Source organism: Cynoglossus semilaevis, chromosome 9 (genome assembly GCF_000523025.1).
Source record: "Cynoglossus semilaevis isolate Cse_v1.0 chromosome 9, Cse_v1.0, whole genome shotgun sequence".
NCBI classification, from domain to species: Eukaryota; Metazoa; Chordata; class Actinopteri; order Pleuronectiformes; family Cynoglossidae; genus Cynoglossus; species Cynoglossus semilaevis.
The window spans coordinates 19,145,806-19,163,365 of NC_024315.1; the positions used below are offsets into that span (position 1 = coordinate 19,145,806).

A 17,560-nucleotide genomic window follows, 5' to 3' on the forward strand; every position below is an offset into this window, starting at 1 on the left:
AGGTAGAACTATAATGTGCCATGAAAAGCATCCTGATTACCTTAGTCGGCCCTGCTGCAGAGCGTCACAGGTTGAGTAATAAATTAGTCTCTTTTTGCATTCACAACTGATGGAAGGCAGTCTGTGAAGATAGAACTGAGAGGGCTGTGTGGATGGCGCACACACAGAGAAATCAGGGGAAGTGGAGAGGGGGGAGGAGAGAGGCACAGAAGGAGTGAAACTAGGATCTGGGATGCTCTGAAGCGAGATGACTGTTTTAAGCCAATAGAGCAGAGACACAGATGCTCTTCTCTGAGATAGTGAGGAACTAACATCAAAGGAGCACACCGTAAAAGAACAAAAATGTTCTTTTTTTTTTTTTATCCCAGTATTAAATTTGACGAGTACCACGTGCGGTAAAGACACGTATAATGTGTGATGTCTATTATTTGTTTTCTCTAAAAAAAAACACACATGTCATTTCTTTCCTAGTTTTACACACCAGTCACCACGGGACCGCGACAGGAAGTCTCTGTACGTGGCTTAAACTAAGGCAAATGTCAAAAAAAGAAGCTGCTTGTCATGTAGCATCCAATAAAGAAAAACTCAGAAAAGGCTTCAAGAAAAGGGGAAAGTGGATACGGTTACACTGCAGCAACAGTACTGAAAGAAAATGTCACAGGTGTTTATCCATTCTTCAAAGCCCTCTCTTCCATACCCCACGGTGAAATTGCTGTAAGACTTCTAAATGACTGCAGTATGTAGTGGATTCCCAGACCTAGAGACCCATGAAGTCAAGTATTACTGTGGTACAGGCCACCATGAAATGTATGAAGGCAGGCAGTCCATTCATCCAAGGATAAACAAGGTCTCCCTGCACAACACTATCTATCTATCTATCTTTCTATCTAGCTATCTATCTATCCATCTATCTATCTATCTGTCTATCTATCTATCTTTCTATCTAGCTATCTATCTATCCATCCATCTATCTCTCTATCTCTCTATCTCTCTATCTCTCTATCTCTCTATCTATCTATCTCTCTATCAATCTATCTATCTATCCATCCATCTATCTCTCTATCAATCTATCTATCTATCGATCTATCTATCTATCTCTCTCTGTCTATCTATCTATCTTTCTATCTAGCTATCTATCTATCCATCTATCTATCTATCGATCTATCTATCTATCTTTCTATCTAGCTATCTATCTATCCATCTATCTATCTATCCATCCATCTATCTCTCTATCTATCTCTCTCTGTCTATCTATCTATCTTTCTATCTAGCTATCTATCTATCCATCCATCTATCTCTCTATCTCTCTATCTCTCTATCTCTCTATCTATCTCTCGCTCTATCTATCTATCTCTCTCTGTCTATCTATCTATCTTTCTATCTAGCTATCTATCTATCCATCCATCTATCTATCTATCGATCTATCTATCTATCGATCTATCTATCTATCGATCTATCTATCTATCTCTCTCTCTATCTATCTCTCGCTCTATCTATCTATCTCTCTATCTCTCTATCTATCTATCTTAGACGCTCAAAGTTGCCATCAATCAATAAAATAATAGAAAATAAACTCAATAAAAATGAATTTTAAAAAAATAGACAAACACTGAATACTGGAAATTGAATTTTCTTATTTATGGTGAATAATGACATTTGAACAAAAAGTTTTGAGGTTTCATTTGTACATAGAAAGGACTCATTTGACACGTAGAAATGCCTCTGAGTTCAGTAGGGAATAGATTTCCAGAGCTTGGGAGCAGAGCCATTAAAGGCTTTGTTTCCCGGAGGCAGTGAAGTGAGCGGAAGACACTGTGAGGTGGATGGTGGAAGCTGACCTAAGAGGGTGGGAGGGTGGGTGGGTACGCTATTTTGTAATAATACTAGTAATAATAATACTGATATAACATCTACAACAACTTCAAACAAGTGCACTTTATTTGCTTAAGTTATAAACATTTGAAGGTTGCTTATATTGTAGCCAATCAGAAGAGACGAACATTTGCATTTACTTTCCTTGAACATATCTATCCAGAAAATAAAAAGCCTTACACCCTGAAACCTCCATCAGCTCACAGGTGCTCCTGTGTGCTTCTCCTACTTAATATTTTGAGCATGGCTGCAACCTAGTGACTGAAGGCTTGTTTATCGTTCAAGCATTACAGCAGTGGACCACTTCTGTCCAGTGTGCCATATTCCACTGGAAGCCTCTCATGCCCAACCCTCCCAATACTCCCCCCACACCCCACGGGGGCTTGTCCCACTATTTGGGAAATAATGTAGGGTTTCATGGGGGATGCCAAAAAGATGAAAATTATCACATGTAACTATACATACTTACCAGCTTCACCCCCAGTGTCCCTGTCACAGAAAATGACATCCTTACACCAATTTAACTGGGCAACGGTGAATCATTGAGGACGACCCGTCGTCATCTGCTTCCTTCCCTAACCTCGTCATCCGCATCATAAACTGCACCAACCTGAGTGAACACGCGGCGTGGAAGCACGTTATGAGTGAGCAGTGACATTGACAAAGTGAGAGTTCGACCATGGTGCAATGTAACAGCAAGCTGCCACTTATAAAAACACCTGCTCCAGTCTGTCAGCAACTTAACCTGCCATCACCCAAATCCTCGGTGGAAACTTGTGTGTGACAGATGGCGAAGGGGTTGGAGGTGGGCAGGGTTGAGAGGGTTGTGGAAAGGAGCAGGGGTGACAGATGTGACTTCGTGAGAGAAAGTTTCAAGTTCCAAGAAAAGTAGGGAGAAAGAAAAGACGAGAATTAACCCTTGTATTACAGTATGTTAAGGGTCAATTTGACCCATTTCGATTTTTGTGTTGACCAAAGTACAGGTTATCCCTTTCTTTTTCTTCATGAAATTGTGTGACTTTTCCTCATCTAGGGTCATGAACTGGTGTGTAAAATCTGGACACTTTGATGTGTAGTGGAACGTATGTGCAGAGTTTGTATACAAAGATGATGTTGTGGGTCATTTTGACCTGGACGCTTGTGCCATTCAGGGGCCACTGTCCTTTCAGACAGTACATGCCCAACAAGCCTGCCAAGTATGGCATCAAAATGTGGGTAGCCTGTGATGCAAAATCTAGCTGTGCATGGAATATGCAAGTGTATACTGGAAAGCTACCTGGAGGAGCATCTGAGAAGAATCAAGGTATGCGTGTGGTGCTGGAGATGAGTGATCACTGCAATAGACCTTTAAAGCCACATACAGTGTGGCTTTGTGTTTAAATAAATTAAAAAGAATAATAGGGCTTATAATAGTTCTAATGGGGAATAGGACTTAAGAAAATGCTTAGAAAAGTGAATTATTCATTATTATGTGACAGCACACTACTGCACACAATGAAATGTGACCTCTACATTTTACCCATCACCAAAATGAGCAAGGAGCATCTTATGCTGCCCAGGGAGCAGTGTGAGGGGAAGGTGCCATACTCAAAGCACCTCTGCAGCTCATGGACTCAAAGCTGAAACCTTCCAGATCCAAGTCTGCTTCCTTAACCACCAAGCCACCACTGCCCTATGTGGTCACTCCTCAGTATTTTTATCAGGCACTGTCTAAGCGAGCACTCTGCTTAATGTTGTTTTCCTGCTGCTCTTTTTTTTTTAGTAATCTTGAGCTTAGATGCTGAGCTTCTCCAAAACAAGTTCTGGCTGCTTAATCCCATAAACAGCAGGACTGCTGTCAAAACACCATTACATTCAACAAATAGCAAGAGAACAAACTCGGCTCAGTGAAAAATGTTGATTCACGACTTCACAAAACCCTATCTGTTTATCTTCTGAAGTGGTCTTCTGTGACTGTTTTCTGTATTGGTTATGACATGGTGTGCGCCCCAGTTATTATGGTAACTCTGTCTTCGTTTGACCAAATGCCGTCAGCTTTTTCTTCAGGCCCTTCAGTCCTTACTGCAGAGGGGGATAATAAAAATTACTTTCTTGACAGTATCTGTAAATGATCCATAACCTCTCAGCACTGGTCCTGGTTGGATAATTGCATTTTAATGTGATATTGTCATAAACAACTGAACACGTCAGACTCTAGGTGTCACTCGCCTGTATGTGTGTGTATTTGTTTGTTTGTGTTCTTTTTTTTAAACCCTGATGTGATGTATAAAACAAAAGGCTTGTATGATTTATGAGCTGCCAGGTCTAAACCTCATATACCTTATATATGAGCTCTCCCATTCAGTATCATGGACATGATGCTGAATGACAGTGCTGATTATTCTGGATTCACTGTGCAATAAAATAATAAAATAAAATGTATGTGCGTGGAGTATTATTATGCATCAAGATGTATACTATTTCGGTCATGGGCGGAGTTTGCGGGGGAGGGGGGGCAGGGAAGACACTGCCTCCCCATTGGCTGAAATATGTCGGGACAAATTTAAATCATGTAAATTACAATATAAAAATATACTTCATAAAAATCATTCAAATAATTCCTGCATTTTAATTGTTCTCATTTGTATTTTCCAACGTAAGATTTACTGTGTTATCATGTATGCTAAACTTTTTTTTGCATGTGGCACCGCTGACAGTGTTTAGTAATAAACACTTAAATCCTAAAAAACAAAAATATATATATATAAAAAAAAAGATGTTAGCGTCCAGCAAAAAATGAAAATGGCCCGTTTATCCGCAGGGTGGAGATTAACTCGGGAGATTCGCGAAAAACTTGAAAGTCCCTTGGTGGCCGCCGTACTTCTACTCTGCGTTTTCAGGCAGTGCTAGCTATTAAGTAACGCGGTAACAAATGGCAGAATATTCGCACGTGAAGTCAACTAAATTGGTATTGAAAGGTCAGAACAAGGGGTAAGTATCCTTTACTCGGTATAATGAACCACTGAGGACTTTAGTATTTTTTAGGACAAAAGCAGCGGGGTTTTACCTGCCTAGTTCAACTAGGCTAGCAGTGGCTAAGATGACGACATTACGAATTATGCTACTTCTCTCCTTACATTCATGTCAGTCATATCGATTAAGATTGGCGACTAATTATAACGAGCAATAGTTTAGAGTGTTTAATTTACAATCGACCTCAAGGTGTCGTTTGTAACAAAGACATCGGTGACAAGAACTGTCGTTAATTAATTGTAGACATGATACATTCGAGCACAAACGATTTTTATCCATAACATTGTATTGACCAGAAGAAAAAAATAAAAAATAAATGCTATAATTTTTTATATGGTTTTAGATGTTGTCAATGTTGAAGTTCTTGTTGTCAGATACATTTGTAGAAAGTGTATTTACTTATGCACTACTACTACTACTACTACTTACTTTTTATACATTATACAAGAGAAGTCGATTTTTTAAAAGCCTCATACTAAAATAATATGTATCTTACTATAAAACTAAATGTTTTTAAAAATTTAAAGCCTAAAAAGTGTCCGTTGTTTGTAGAAATGTATTTATCATAAACTCATACTATTGTTCATGTTGATTTTATATAGTTCTTCTTTTGTTAGTTTCAGTTAAAAATTAAGATACTGCCCTATAGAATACTGTTTATTAAAGTAAACTATAATGTTCTAAATATTTAGTTTATAGATGGCTAAATATTTAGTTTATAAATGGCAAAGTCTTAGTTTTAGCTTTCTTCCTTAGTGGCTCAACTATGGTTCAAAAAAAGCAATTTGTACCACACAGTAAATCAAAGAAACACAAGGAAAAGAAGAGGAAGGCCACAGAAGACGATGTAAAGCCTGATGTAAAAGGTAATAATATATCTGCATTAATAATTAACAGTTCTAAGGAAGTATTATATTATCTATAAATGTAACCTGTTTTATTAACAACATACTTTTTATGTTTGTAAAACATGACTTGTCTTTTGTGTTAGTTTTATTTAATTGTTAGTAGTCTTTAATTCTGTAATTAGTAGTTTCTGGACCAATATTTTACATTTTGGATGTGGATTTTTCTGCTCTTCAGACGGTTGGTGGTTAGTACGAAAATTTGGAGACATCACTGGATTAGTTGCAATTGAAATGCACAGCAACTCGTATGTCCATGCACTGGACACTGGACTTTTCACAATCGGTGCACCACACAATGGTAAGTGTGTTTTGTGTTTTAATTTTAATTACTTGCTTGACATTAAGGTGTTCATTGGTCTGTGCAGTGGTTGTATTAATTGTGATGCTTTGCAAGGCATGTGATCAATGGTGTCGGCGTACTCATCGTTAAATCAGCTCAATGTATCATCCAAGGTAATCTAACAGATGTTCTCACCCTTAAAGGCCCCTGAAGTTGGGAGGTTCAAGGGGCTAGAACTCTGTTGTACTTACGTCAACGGAGCTGAAAGTATTTAAATAGGAAATCCAGACTCCAGATTGCACTATGCTAAGCGCAGGCTGGTTGAGTTGAGGAGAAGGGAAAAGCCTACGCACTTCAGCCTCAGGGCTCCTCTGAGGAAGCTGAGCCTATTGCACCAGTCTGCCCGGAAAGAGACAATACTTACGATTAATTAAACCCCATTTTGTGAGAACGGGCTTAAATGGTTCTGAGATTGAAACAATCCGATTCCCTGATTGCACTCTCCCTTTGCATATGAAGTCATCTTTGCACGAGGCTCACACAAGCTCACAGTGTGGAAAGAGGAATCGGACATTCTTTAAGAAAATAAATAAATATTCACCCGCAGGTCAGTGAAAACATGCTGATGTTCAATTAGCTCAAGTAAAGGTCAATCTCCGACATATTCAAATGAAAAGCTTTTGTGAAGTGTCTAATGTGACATTTCACCACCATTTTATTTTGAAGTGAAGTGGACTCTGGTCTCACTTCGCCAGGTTTTTGTATGGTATACTAAAATTGATTTATTGTAAAGGTCAGGATGTGACCTAATCACAATCTGGTTACCGCTGTATTTAAACTCACACAGAGCCCAGAAGACTGCAGGACAAACACAGTAGCTCTTTTTCATATTTGTCTGTGCTGGTGAACAGGTCTCACGTGAGCTCCATACAAGCCTGAGGGGGTTTTGCATTTTTGAATACAGCCTTGCATGAACGTGTGACACCTGGGAGGAAACGATGAACATTTTAATTTAATATGACCATAACACAGTCATTAATTCAAATCCACCTCATACCTTTTGTGTAGTTTAATAATATACATTATATTTCGTTTATTCAGACCAGGCATAGAGAAAAGTAATATGTAATATCTATTTAAAAGCCCCAGCAAACATACGGAACGTCTTTTATATGTTTTGTTCAGACCAGGCATGGAGAAAAGATGTAATATGTATTTAAAAGCAGCAGCCAACATACGGAACGTCTTTTATATGTTTCAGATGATGAAGGACCAGATCCACCAGAGCAGTTCACTGCCATAAAGCTCTCAGACACACGGTGAATACAAACACACATCAGTTTTCACACATGCAGTAAAATTAGAACTTTAATTATGCATTTGGTACGACCTCTTGCAGGGTTAATTGGTCAGTGTAGTTATTGTGTTTATGAGAGAAAAACATTATCTTGGAAACACCAAAAAAGAGATTTAAAAAAAAATTGCAATAACAGTGTCTGTTATTGACTATTTTCGTGTGATTGTTGCTGCTTCAGACTGGCCTTCAAGTCTGGATATGGGAAGTACCTGGGCATCAACTCTGAAGGTTTGGTGGTGGGGCGCTCTGATGCAATTGGTTCTAGGGAACAATGGGAACCAGTCTTTCAAGAGGTAAGTTTAGGCCCTAAATGTTTTGGCCATCTGTGTTTCAACCTTTTTTTATATACATTACATGACATTACAATACATCTAGCAGACACTTTTATCCAAAGTGACTTACAACTTGAGTCAGTCAATCAACAATCAGTAAATGCAGTAAACATACAAAATACATAAATAATAAATAGAAAAGGCACAGTTATAGCCATGGAGTAAGATGAATAGTATGTCATAAAAATATGTCATAAGAATATGTCATAAGTAAGTCATAAGGATAGTAGGTCATAGAGTAAGAAGAGGTGCATGTTAGATGTTAGTGAGTTTTTTTGTTTTGTTTACCCCACAATATCTTATATATCAGGAAGATATGTACCCAACAATATCTTATATATCAGGAAGATATGTTTAATATGCAACATGGATACCTTTTTGATTTTTTTTTTTGTTTTGTTTTGTTTTTATTAGATTTTCTTAAATGTAAATAAAAATACTACTTTTTTTTTTTAGCATTTGTCACATCATGTTCCCACTGCTTTCCTCCTTTGTATCTCACTGTTGAATGGCATCCAGCATTAGATAACACTTGGCTTTAGCCAGAGACAAGTCCTTTATTGCATGCAGCCAGCACACGCCTTATCATGGGAGCACACTGTTCGACTTGATGCTTTGTTGAATCAATAAACAACCCGCCTGGCCCAGTCCCTTTAACATCAAATATCAGGCATCCTTTCATACTTGTCAAAAACATCCAGTCTGTGGTTCTGTCTAATGTACTGCCTCTCCTCTGTTCTGTCTCCTCTGCTTCAGGGCAAAATGGCCCTGATGGCAGCAAATAGCTGCTTCATCTCTTACAGTGACAGCGGGGACATTGTTGCTAAGAGCAAGGCGGCAGGGGACGACGAGATGGTGAAGGTGAGGAGGTGGATTGTGTACTTCCACCGTGTCGCATGTTAGTCCTTTCATTTGGAGTTTGTTACCGCTGTCTGGCTGTGACTTTGTAAAAAAGGAGGGAGAAGTGTTGTATGTGACTCCTCTGGTTTACCCCCCCCTCCACCCCCATTCTCCTACGACAAACAGATCAGATCGAGTGCAGAAAGAGAGGTCAAGCATAAAGATGACCTGGCAGAGGAGGACAGGGGCAACGTGAAGTCCTGCGAGATCAGTTATGTGTATGTAAATTTCCACTGTTTACCGTTGGCAGTAAATTTTTTTTTTTTTTTTTTTTAAAGTCTGTTCTGCATTCAGGCCCTGATGACGGAGGAAGGAAGTAATACAAAAAAGAGAGAGAGAGAGAGAATGAAACAGAGGGAGAAAGAGAGAGAGAGAGGGGGGGTGAGAGAGAGAGAGATCAGGGATGGAGATTTAAAACAAATGCCAAGTTATGCCCATTAAAAACAGTATGTTTTAAAAAAAAAAACAGATACAATCTACCATGAGGTGGAGATTTAAAACAAATGCCAAGTAATGCCCATTAAAAACAGTATGTTTAAAAAAGAAAATCAATCAGTAACACTGAAAAGATTTTTTTTTTCCAAACAGTATTCATTAAAGAAAAGATTTTTTTTTCCAAACAGTATTCATTAAAGTGAATGAAAGTTAAGTTTGTGAACAGCTCCACTGGTAAACGTTAGAAAAAAATGAATGCATATTTTAAATTCTAATTCTTCCCAGTTTTTTTAATTATTACTATTATTTCCAGACCATTCATTCAGACCATTTGACTGAATCAAAAAAACAACCAAACCTGACCGCTAATACGTTTTTAACCCAAATGCTTTAAAGATGGAATTGACGGTCAGCTGTTTGAGTGTGAAGGAAGAGCAGTTGGTGTTTTATATACAGCCCTTCTGCCGCCTGTTGACTTCCCAACTATAAATTCTGAGGCAGTTTCTTTTTGCTCCGGCACAATTTCGGCTTGTGCTCCGACTCTATTATTTGTTTTAGATGAATGGTGTGGAAATGGACTCGTCATGTTGACATGTTGATAATGGCTGCCCTTGAGTCTGGGTTTTGATGTAGTGTTCAGCTCGTGAAACGCCTCTCAGGACAGAGTGCACAGCAGGACTCATAAAACAAAGGCAGGTCTATGGAGGTACTGATTAGAGGAGATGATTTGTTTGTCCCCTTTAACTCTGTACAAAAGCTTTGTAGAAAAAAAAAAGTGACTACGATATTGACACAATTATCACAGGAAATAAAAACTCTGCACAGCTTTGTCTATTTAAAGGGACAATCCAATTGAAGGGTCCATTCTCACAGTTTATACAGCTGTAACCTGACTGATCAGACTTGTATAGACACACTACATGTCACGTCCACGTCACTGCACATCAATCATTCTGATGGTAATATATACAAAATCCACATAAATATCCAAAATTTGTATTGTATGATTTACTGACAGTTTTGTCATTTTTTTTTAAATCTGTTTTGTACTCCTTGGTTCACAGGAAAAAGTTTCAGAGTTTTCAGGATCGTAGACTCAGAGTTAACGAAGGTGATGCCACTGTGTTAAAGAAGGCCAGAAAGGATGGGATGTTTCACGAGGCGTTGCTGGACAGGTGAGGAAAGAAACCAATGTTGTGTTGTTGTTTTTTTATTCAACTAAACAATATTAAAATCCATATTAATTTTTACCGTTGAATTAAAAATTTTAAATTGTGAACCTAAATTTGAAGAATTAAACAACTTTATAACGTGAATTTATTGACGCACTATAGTGCTAACCCAGGTTAATGTGTTTTTTGTCAATAACAGTTAACTCATGATAAGACAATTCTTCATTCATTCATGAGGCACTTTATTGATTGATGGTAATGTGACTTTTTTTTTTATTGCAGGAGAAGCAAAATGAAAGCAGATCGATACTGCAAGTGAAGACGCAATGTTTATGGAAGACAGTCGGTGTTATATTTAGCAGTTTTCTTGCATTCTCTTTTTAATAAAATTTTAAATTTGTTTTTGTTTTTTCTGTGCTGGCAATGTTGTTTTTTTTTCCTATATAAACGTCTACATATTGATAGTGGTGAGCAGGTTAAGCCGCCTGAAACACTGAGGCTTTCTTAACAATTGTGCCGAAAAAGATTCAAACTTTTAAAGCCTCAGAGATGGTGACATCTGCTGGACAACTGGAGGATTTTCAGAATTGTTTTTGGTTGCACCAGGTCAAAATTATCCCAAACCTTGTAATACGCTTAGTGTTTGCACTTGCCATAAAAACTGCTAAAATACCAACCTCACTCTCCGAATTCCATTTATGTAGGTAAATAATTGTGTGGTGAATTAAACCAAAAAATTGATGTGAGACACCCCTTTCGGAATAATCGCTGCAAGTCACTTCCGTATGGAATTTACCACTGGTTTTGGAAGACCGCCTTTAGGGAGTATCTATGTGTTTTGTTTGTTTGTTTTTTTTTTCTTGTTTGGTTGGGTTACTAAAGAGCAAAACCACAAACTCAATACCTAAATATAGTTTTTTTTTTTATCCTGAACATATTCCTGTAGTTAGACGTCTTCAAGCAACTTCTGGTTTCCCCCCTCGTTTTCTGTCATATGGTTCAGTCCGCTGGTCACAAGCTGTAGTTAACGTCCTGATACTAACGCACACACAGACAAGAGTTTAAGTGAAACCGATCCAATATGGGTCACGCCGTTTGTTTAATTTTAACTTATTTAATTACATTAACAGTGTCACAGTTTGTTCCACCGGTAAGTGTTGCGTCATAGTGAGCGTATCGTCCATATAAACTGGGCTCTTGTATGTTTTGTATCCCAGAATTAACAGTTGAAATGATTTTTTTGTTTTGTTTTTAATGATTTTTGTATTATTAATGTACAGTATACAGAAGAATGTCGGACGGACATGTATCCACCAAGTGGACCCACGTGAGTAAAATCAATTTTGATTCATGTTGTTATCCAAAAATGTTTTTTTTTGTTTTTGTTTTAAGTCACTGTTGTTGCTGTGCTGCGTTTACAGTCCCTCGTTAATTTCAACGTCCAAACGCTGCGTTTTTACCATTTGTTTCGAAAAAACAGAACGTATTTAAACAGGTAACACGTGACACTTCGAAGGTGTTTCAGCAAAAACGTTGTTTTTTTTTCGTTGTTATACGTTAACGACACAGGTATGTAATTCGATGTATATTTCTCATCTTTGTACGTGTTTGCTACTAGTGAAGTATTGCGCTTTTTATCCGTGCTGTGTTTAACTCGAGATAAGGATATGTTCTTAACTACAACGCTGGGAATTATGAAGACCAAAAATAGAACGAAAAATAGAACAACAAAATACACAATACATACAGATATGTAAATTAACTAAATATATTGAGCGATTGCAGACCTGTCAAGTTTATTTTGAAATAAAAAAGGAACAAAAGCTGGAACTCACCTGTACCAGGATGTGACTTTTGTTATTATGCAGTTTTTTGTTTTTTTTTTCAACATTCCCATCAGGTTCAGAGAAACTGTCAGCTGGTACACAGTGGACCTGGATTTACCACCCAGCAGCAGATGGAAGGAAGTGATTTCTGACAAAAAAGTTGATGTAAGAACTCACATATAACACATTGTTGTCAGTTTTGAAAAAAAAATCTAGATTTTCTTCTAATGCTGATTTTTTTATTTTTTTTATTTGTAGATTCAGAATATGATTCAAGCCATCAGAGACCTGGCTAGTGCCTTTGTGCCCAGTGGAAGACTGATAGAGCTGGTGGACATCACACTGGTACTGTCACAGTTCTGCTTCTTCTTTTTCTTCGTCTATGTCTTCTTCTTCTTCTTCTCACCTTCAGTCAAAATACAGTAGATTCATCACTAATGTTTTGGTCACACAATGTGATTTGTATTTGACTTTCTACAGCCTTTGATGGCAGACACTCTACCTAATCCGTTCAGAGAGGAGATTAAAGGAATAGCCACAGAGTCAGGAGTTCCACTGGGTAAGAAGACAAATGTGTCACTTTTTTCTAAACCGTTGTTGGACCATTGTGACGACAAATTAGCTACTTGGTCTTAGATTGTGGTCTTTTTTTTTGTCCTTTATAATAAAAGTGTCACGTTAAGAATTAGGGATTTGTTCAATTGGAGTTCCCTCACTGAGTTTGTTCACTCAAAAATACCAGGTACCGATACTTCTTTAGGATGTGTTTAGGTAAATTTGCAGTGATCCGGACAGTCTTATAAAGTTGACACTAGTGGTATTAGTATCAGTGCTTCGCTAGTTTCTTCTCCTTTGGTTCAACTCTCATTAAGTTTTTCTTATCTATTGTTCTCTAATGGAAATGACATGCAGAATTCTGGTGTAAATGAAATGGGACGTAGCCCTAAAACCGATTGGTCCAAAACCATTTGATCACGTATGGCCCATGCAAATCCACAATCAAATAAACAAAGTTTATTCAACGATGATTATATTCGTCAGTTGCCGCATTAAAAGACCACTTTTCCTTTTATCCTCATATTCATTTTGTGCCCTCTAGGTGAGATTGTCTTATTCAACATCTTTTATGAGGTGTTCACAGTTTGCACATCAGTTGTTGCAGAAGATACTAAAGGTTGGTCACAGTTTAAACGCTCAGTTTCCTTCTTAATCTTGTGCAACATCCGTGATGACACGTTCCTGGGTCTGGTTCTCTCACAGGGAATCTGATTCATGGCCGAAATCTGGATTTTGGATTATTTCTGGGGTGAGTACATTGATGCGGTGTTCAGGAGTGGTTACAAAAGACAAACAAGCCTCCTGTCATGAACGGAATTTGGTGGCTCTTCACAGCTGGGATGCGAAAAACAAGTCCTGGATCATCAGTGAGAAGCTGAAGCCCCTGGTGGTCAACCTGGACTTTAGGAGAAACAACCAGACTGTCTTTAAGTCCACTAACTTTGCCGGTTATGTTGGCATGCTGACGGGGATTAAACCTGTGAGTTTGTGATGTCACTGCTGCCGTCTGTCTCAACATTATAAAACCTTACACCTGCTTTGGCTGCTGCTGTTAACACACCTCTACTTCTGTGTGTGGATGTAACGAGACGTTAATCGAGTGATTTGTCATTTTCCTTTCAGAACACTTTTACCCTGACTATGAACGAACGGTTCAACTTGGATGGAGGATACATAGGTGAGTGTATTTGTTTGACAGTTAGATGAATGGTGATGTGAAGGAACGCTGTAAGGCTTTTGTTTCTAAAGACTCATTTATTACTGCGTGTTAAATTTGTCGTGGTGCAGGATGGGCACAAAGGTCAAATCAGTGTTTACTGACTGAAATGTAGTTGAAACGACTGCAAGTCAAACATACATTTCCCAGAGTTTTACAAAAGGATTGGGTCAATGTATATAAAAGAGATTAGAATTATCAAAAGTTAATAAAAGTCAAAGAAGTAAATAAAGGTTTGGTAAACTAAAGGTAGTAGAAAGATAACAAAAAACACTTCAACTGAATCTCATTCTGACCTGGCAATGACTCCTGACACCCCCTTTTTTTCCTTCTTTTTTGTTGATTTTTTTTTTCCCCCTTTTTATTAAATCCTTTCATTAATGATTGATCCGTGACCATGTCTTCATGTGTCCATACACGTAGGAATTATGGAGTGGATCCTGGGGAAGAGAGATGGAATGTGGATGGGCTTTCTTACACGCTCTGTACTGGAAAATGCGAACAGGTGACTCTTGGCTACTATACCTACTATAGCTAACAGGACGAAATGCGGCTTAACATGCGGGTCCAAACTTTTTATCTCAAGAATGTTGTATTTTTGTTACAAACATTAATGTTCCGGCTTGAATTAAGTTTTAATTTTAATCTTGAAATAGCAAGGCTACCTCAGCTTGAAAGGAAATGTATGCAACATTGTTACTTTGTTAATTTCAGTTCATGTACCAATACCTCTCCGCACCTGCAGAGGGTGCTACAAACACAGTTTGAGTTGAGTGCTGTGGCGCAACAAAAAAAATTCATTCATACTTATTTAAAAATAAAACAAGCTACCCAACCTACTGCTTCGGTATTTGTATAAAATACTACATTTAAGAAAAAGTTCCCAGTTAAGTTGCATTAAGGGTTTACCTGCAATTTCACAAACTGGAACAGCCTTCAGATGGTCCGATGCCTGACTCGTTCTTCTAATCATTTCATCTTGTCTTTTCTCTAAATCAGCTACAATGAAGCCAAAACTCGTCTGGCTCAGACCAAGCTGCTGGCTCCAGCCTACTTCATCCTTGGGGGGAATCAGACCGGTCAGGGCTGCGTCATCACCCGCTCCAGGACACTGAGTCTGGATCTACTAGAGTGAGTCGTGGATTTCTCTTGTTGATCTTGTACATGGACAAACATATCTAGTCTAGTAGTCTACTCAAATCTCTTCCTGGTCACATGAACACAACTGGACTCAGGTTTATCTTGAGAAACTTGGCTGAACAAGGAAGTGACGAGTTTCAACATCTGATCTGCTCCTGAATGTCACATGATGTTTTTTTGTTTTGTTTTGTTTTTTTGTTTTTAAGAAGTGTTTGATTTGCAGAATTGACTTAAAACTGGGTCGGTGGTATGTCCTGGAGACAAACTACGACCACTGGGATGAACCCTTTTTCCTGGACAACCGCAGAACCCCTGCCATGAAGTGCATGAACCAGACCACACAGAAAGTGAGTTCCGCCTGATGACAGCCAGTTTGGTGTAGTGAAGAACGTTTGTTCCTCCGGAGTTACTGTTTGTCATTTATTCTTTTGTTGTTTTTTTTTTTGTCTTTTAAAACATTTGATGGATTTTCTGCAGTAATAGGTTTTGACTAAAGTCAGACTAAAAGTGTAAAACAGAAAATATTGACAATTTATTATCACGCACATCTATCTGTAAAAAAAAAAAAAAAACCGAAAGCGTCAGCATCGGGAAAGAGATTAGATTAGAAACTTTTTGACTTGTGGGCCACAATTGTCCTAAAATTGAATAAAAAATATAAAAAAAGCTAAAATGCTTTTATTTTCTACGCCATCTTTTGGGGAAAACGTAGGTATTGCAGGGAAAAGGCAGAAGTACAATAATATAAATCAATTATACGATTTAGAAAAGTTTGGCGGGCCGGATTAAAAAGATGAACAGAACGCATCTGGCCCCCAGGCCTTAGTTTGCCCATGCCTTGGATTAGATGAATAAACATGTACAGTACATAAATGTGTGTGTTATTTATCTACTTTTTTTAAAATTATTTTTATATAGATTTTATGTCCCCGGTGTCTTTCTATATCTTAATGACATTTTGCTGTGTCTCCATGTTTCCAGGGCATCTCTCTGAAGACCATGTACAATGTGCTCTCAACCAAACCAGTCTTGAATAAGGTGAGTCTTCATTCACCAGTCTCTGGGCATAAAATGGGCATAAAGTTATTGGGCTGCTGTGATCTTGACTCTGCACCCCTCTCTCTCTCTCTCTGTCTCTATCTCTATCTCTCTCTCTCAGTTGACTACATACACCACACTGATGCAGGTGTCTGAGGGACGACTGGAGTCCTACATCCGTGACTGTCCAAATCCCTGTATGCCCTGGTGATCCCGTCAGATGACCACATCTCATCAGTCTTTTGGAGTCGTCTCTTTGGGCACAATTAATCCTGAATAATCTGATCACGTGCAAACCATTGCATGTTTTAACATAAGTTGATTCGGCTTCACCCCTGGAATCAAACCTCAGTGGCAGTATGTTTGCAGAAACATTATGACGAATAGTCTGACACTGTGGTGTGTCAGTCTAAGATGGGGGAAAAGACAGGAGAAATTGAGGGGAAACAAGTCAATATATGCTGATTCAGTCAGACGATTACAGCAGGTTTCGAAAATCGTCCAGAATAGATTATAGTCATGTGTCGAAGGAAACAAACCTACTGGTGGTTGAAGGTTGTGTTTGAGCTAAAAGCATGTGATCAATCACAGGACCAAAGTTTAATGTAAAACTGAATTGGAATCAGATGGGCGTGGGCACATGTTGGTACGATTCAAACCAAAGTTTTGGGTTTTGTTTTTTTGTTTTTTTTTTTGCCTAATATTAATATTTGTTTCACCTCTCTTTGTTTAGATGGAAACTGATACAAAAGTGATTTTTGTTTTAGTTTTCAAACAAATGTGAATTGAATTTAACGTGGACTGCTAAAATGAATGCACACATGTGAAAATAGTTGTCATGTTTCTTAACTTTACTACACTTTGTGTCAACTGATTATTTACCACTGATTAATGTTCTTCATCACTCACGGCTTTAATTTTTACAAAAAAAAAAAAACTGATTTATATTTACAAAGGAATTCAATAAAAAAATGTATTGTAATGTGTGATGATGTGGTGATGGGTTATAAGCAGAGGTCACATTTCGTTATGTGCAGTGGTGTGCTGTGTCACAATGACAAGTAGTTCACCTTCCTTTAATAGAACTTTTCAGGGATAAAAGTCCTATCACTGAGATCAGATCAAATCAATGGCTGAAGCTGACTTCAGTGCACGAAATGTGAACTGTACAGGAGCAAAGATGCAGGTCCAGCCAGCTCTCTTCCTTGGATCTATCTGGAGCCATTTCAGTGTCAAAAGTGGGTTCGCTCAGCGAGATATGATCAGTTTTGACTAAAGTAAAGTTCAGATGTGCTCTGTGTTAGAATTAGTAATGTGTCAAACATCTTTTGTGGTTTTGGTTTTTGTTCGTTTCTTTTTTGAGCAGTCATTTAAACAAATGTTTAAATAGTTTTGCAGAGATTATGTTGCTGACTATTTAGTTATGAGGGTTTGTCAGTAGATGGGAGTGCGATGTATGTTTCCTGATTCCAGTTGAAACTCCTCAATGCTGAGGAGTAGTTGAGGGTCTGTAT

The 17,560-nt window shown here is 38.1% G+C and overlaps 2 protein-coding genes across 2 annotated transcripts; both read left to right on the top strand.

The window, feature by feature from the left end:
* The first annotated feature begins 4,688 nt into the window (after positions 1–4,688).
* frg1 (FSHD region gene 1) lies at positions 4,689–10,677 on the top strand. The gene is made up of 9 exons (XM_008317819.3): positions 4,689–4,842; positions 5,683–5,750; positions 5,968–6,090; positions 7,334–7,391; positions 7,608–7,722; positions 8,518–8,622; positions 8,788–8,879; positions 10,161–10,271; positions 10,551–10,677. Exons 1-9 carry the CDS (start codon positions 4,784–4,786, stop codon positions 10,585–10,587), a joined length of 768 nt encoding a protein of 255 aa, XP_008316041.1. The 5' UTR covers positions 4,689–4,783; the 3' UTR covers positions 10,588–10,677.
* Positions 10,678–11,263: 586 nt separating this feature from the next.
* asah1b (N-acylsphingosine amidohydrolase (acid ceramidase) 1b) lies at positions 11,264–17,031 on the top strand. Its single transcript, XM_008317820.3, has 14 exons — positions 11,264–11,418; positions 11,549–11,595; positions 12,169–12,259; positions 12,353–12,439; positions 12,575–12,653; positions 13,194–13,268; positions 13,355–13,400; positions 13,487–13,631; positions 13,775–13,829; positions 14,292–14,373; positions 14,868–14,999; positions 15,232–15,355; positions 15,990–16,046; positions 16,168–17,031. The coding sequence occupies exons 1-14, from the start codon at positions 11,350–11,352 to the stop codon at positions 16,255–16,257; spliced, it is 1,179 nt and encodes a 392-aa protein (XP_008316042.1). The 5' UTR covers positions 11,264–11,349; the 3' UTR covers positions 16,258–17,031.
* The last annotated feature ends 529 nt before the right edge of the window (positions 17,032–17,560 follow it).

Bases quoted from the DNA above. Each gene is read 5' to 3' on its own strand.
- frg1 (XM_008317819.3), top strand. From the start codon at position 4,784: ATGGCAGAATATTCGCACGTGAAGTCAACTAAATTGGTATTGAAAGGT. The intron at 5,751-5,967 runs GTAATAATATAT...TCTGCTCTTCAG, and splicing joins TGTAAAGCCTGATGTAAAAG to ACGGTTGGTGGTTAGTACGA. The intron at 10,272-10,550 runs GTGAGGAAAGAA...TTTTTATTGCAG, and splicing joins CACGAGGCGTTGCTGGACAG to GAGAAGCAAAATGAAAGCAG.
- asah1b (XM_008317820.3), top strand. From the start codon at position 11,350: ATGGGTCACGCCGTTTGTTTAATTTTAACTTATTTAATTACATTAACA. The intron at 12,260-12,352 runs GTAAGAACTCAC...TTTTATTTGTAG, and splicing joins TTTCTGACAAAAAAGTTGAT to ATTCAGAATATGATTCAAGC. The intron at 13,830-14,291 runs GTGAGTGTATTT...CCATACACGTAG, and splicing joins CTTGGATGGAGGATACATAG to GAATTATGGAGTGGATCCTG.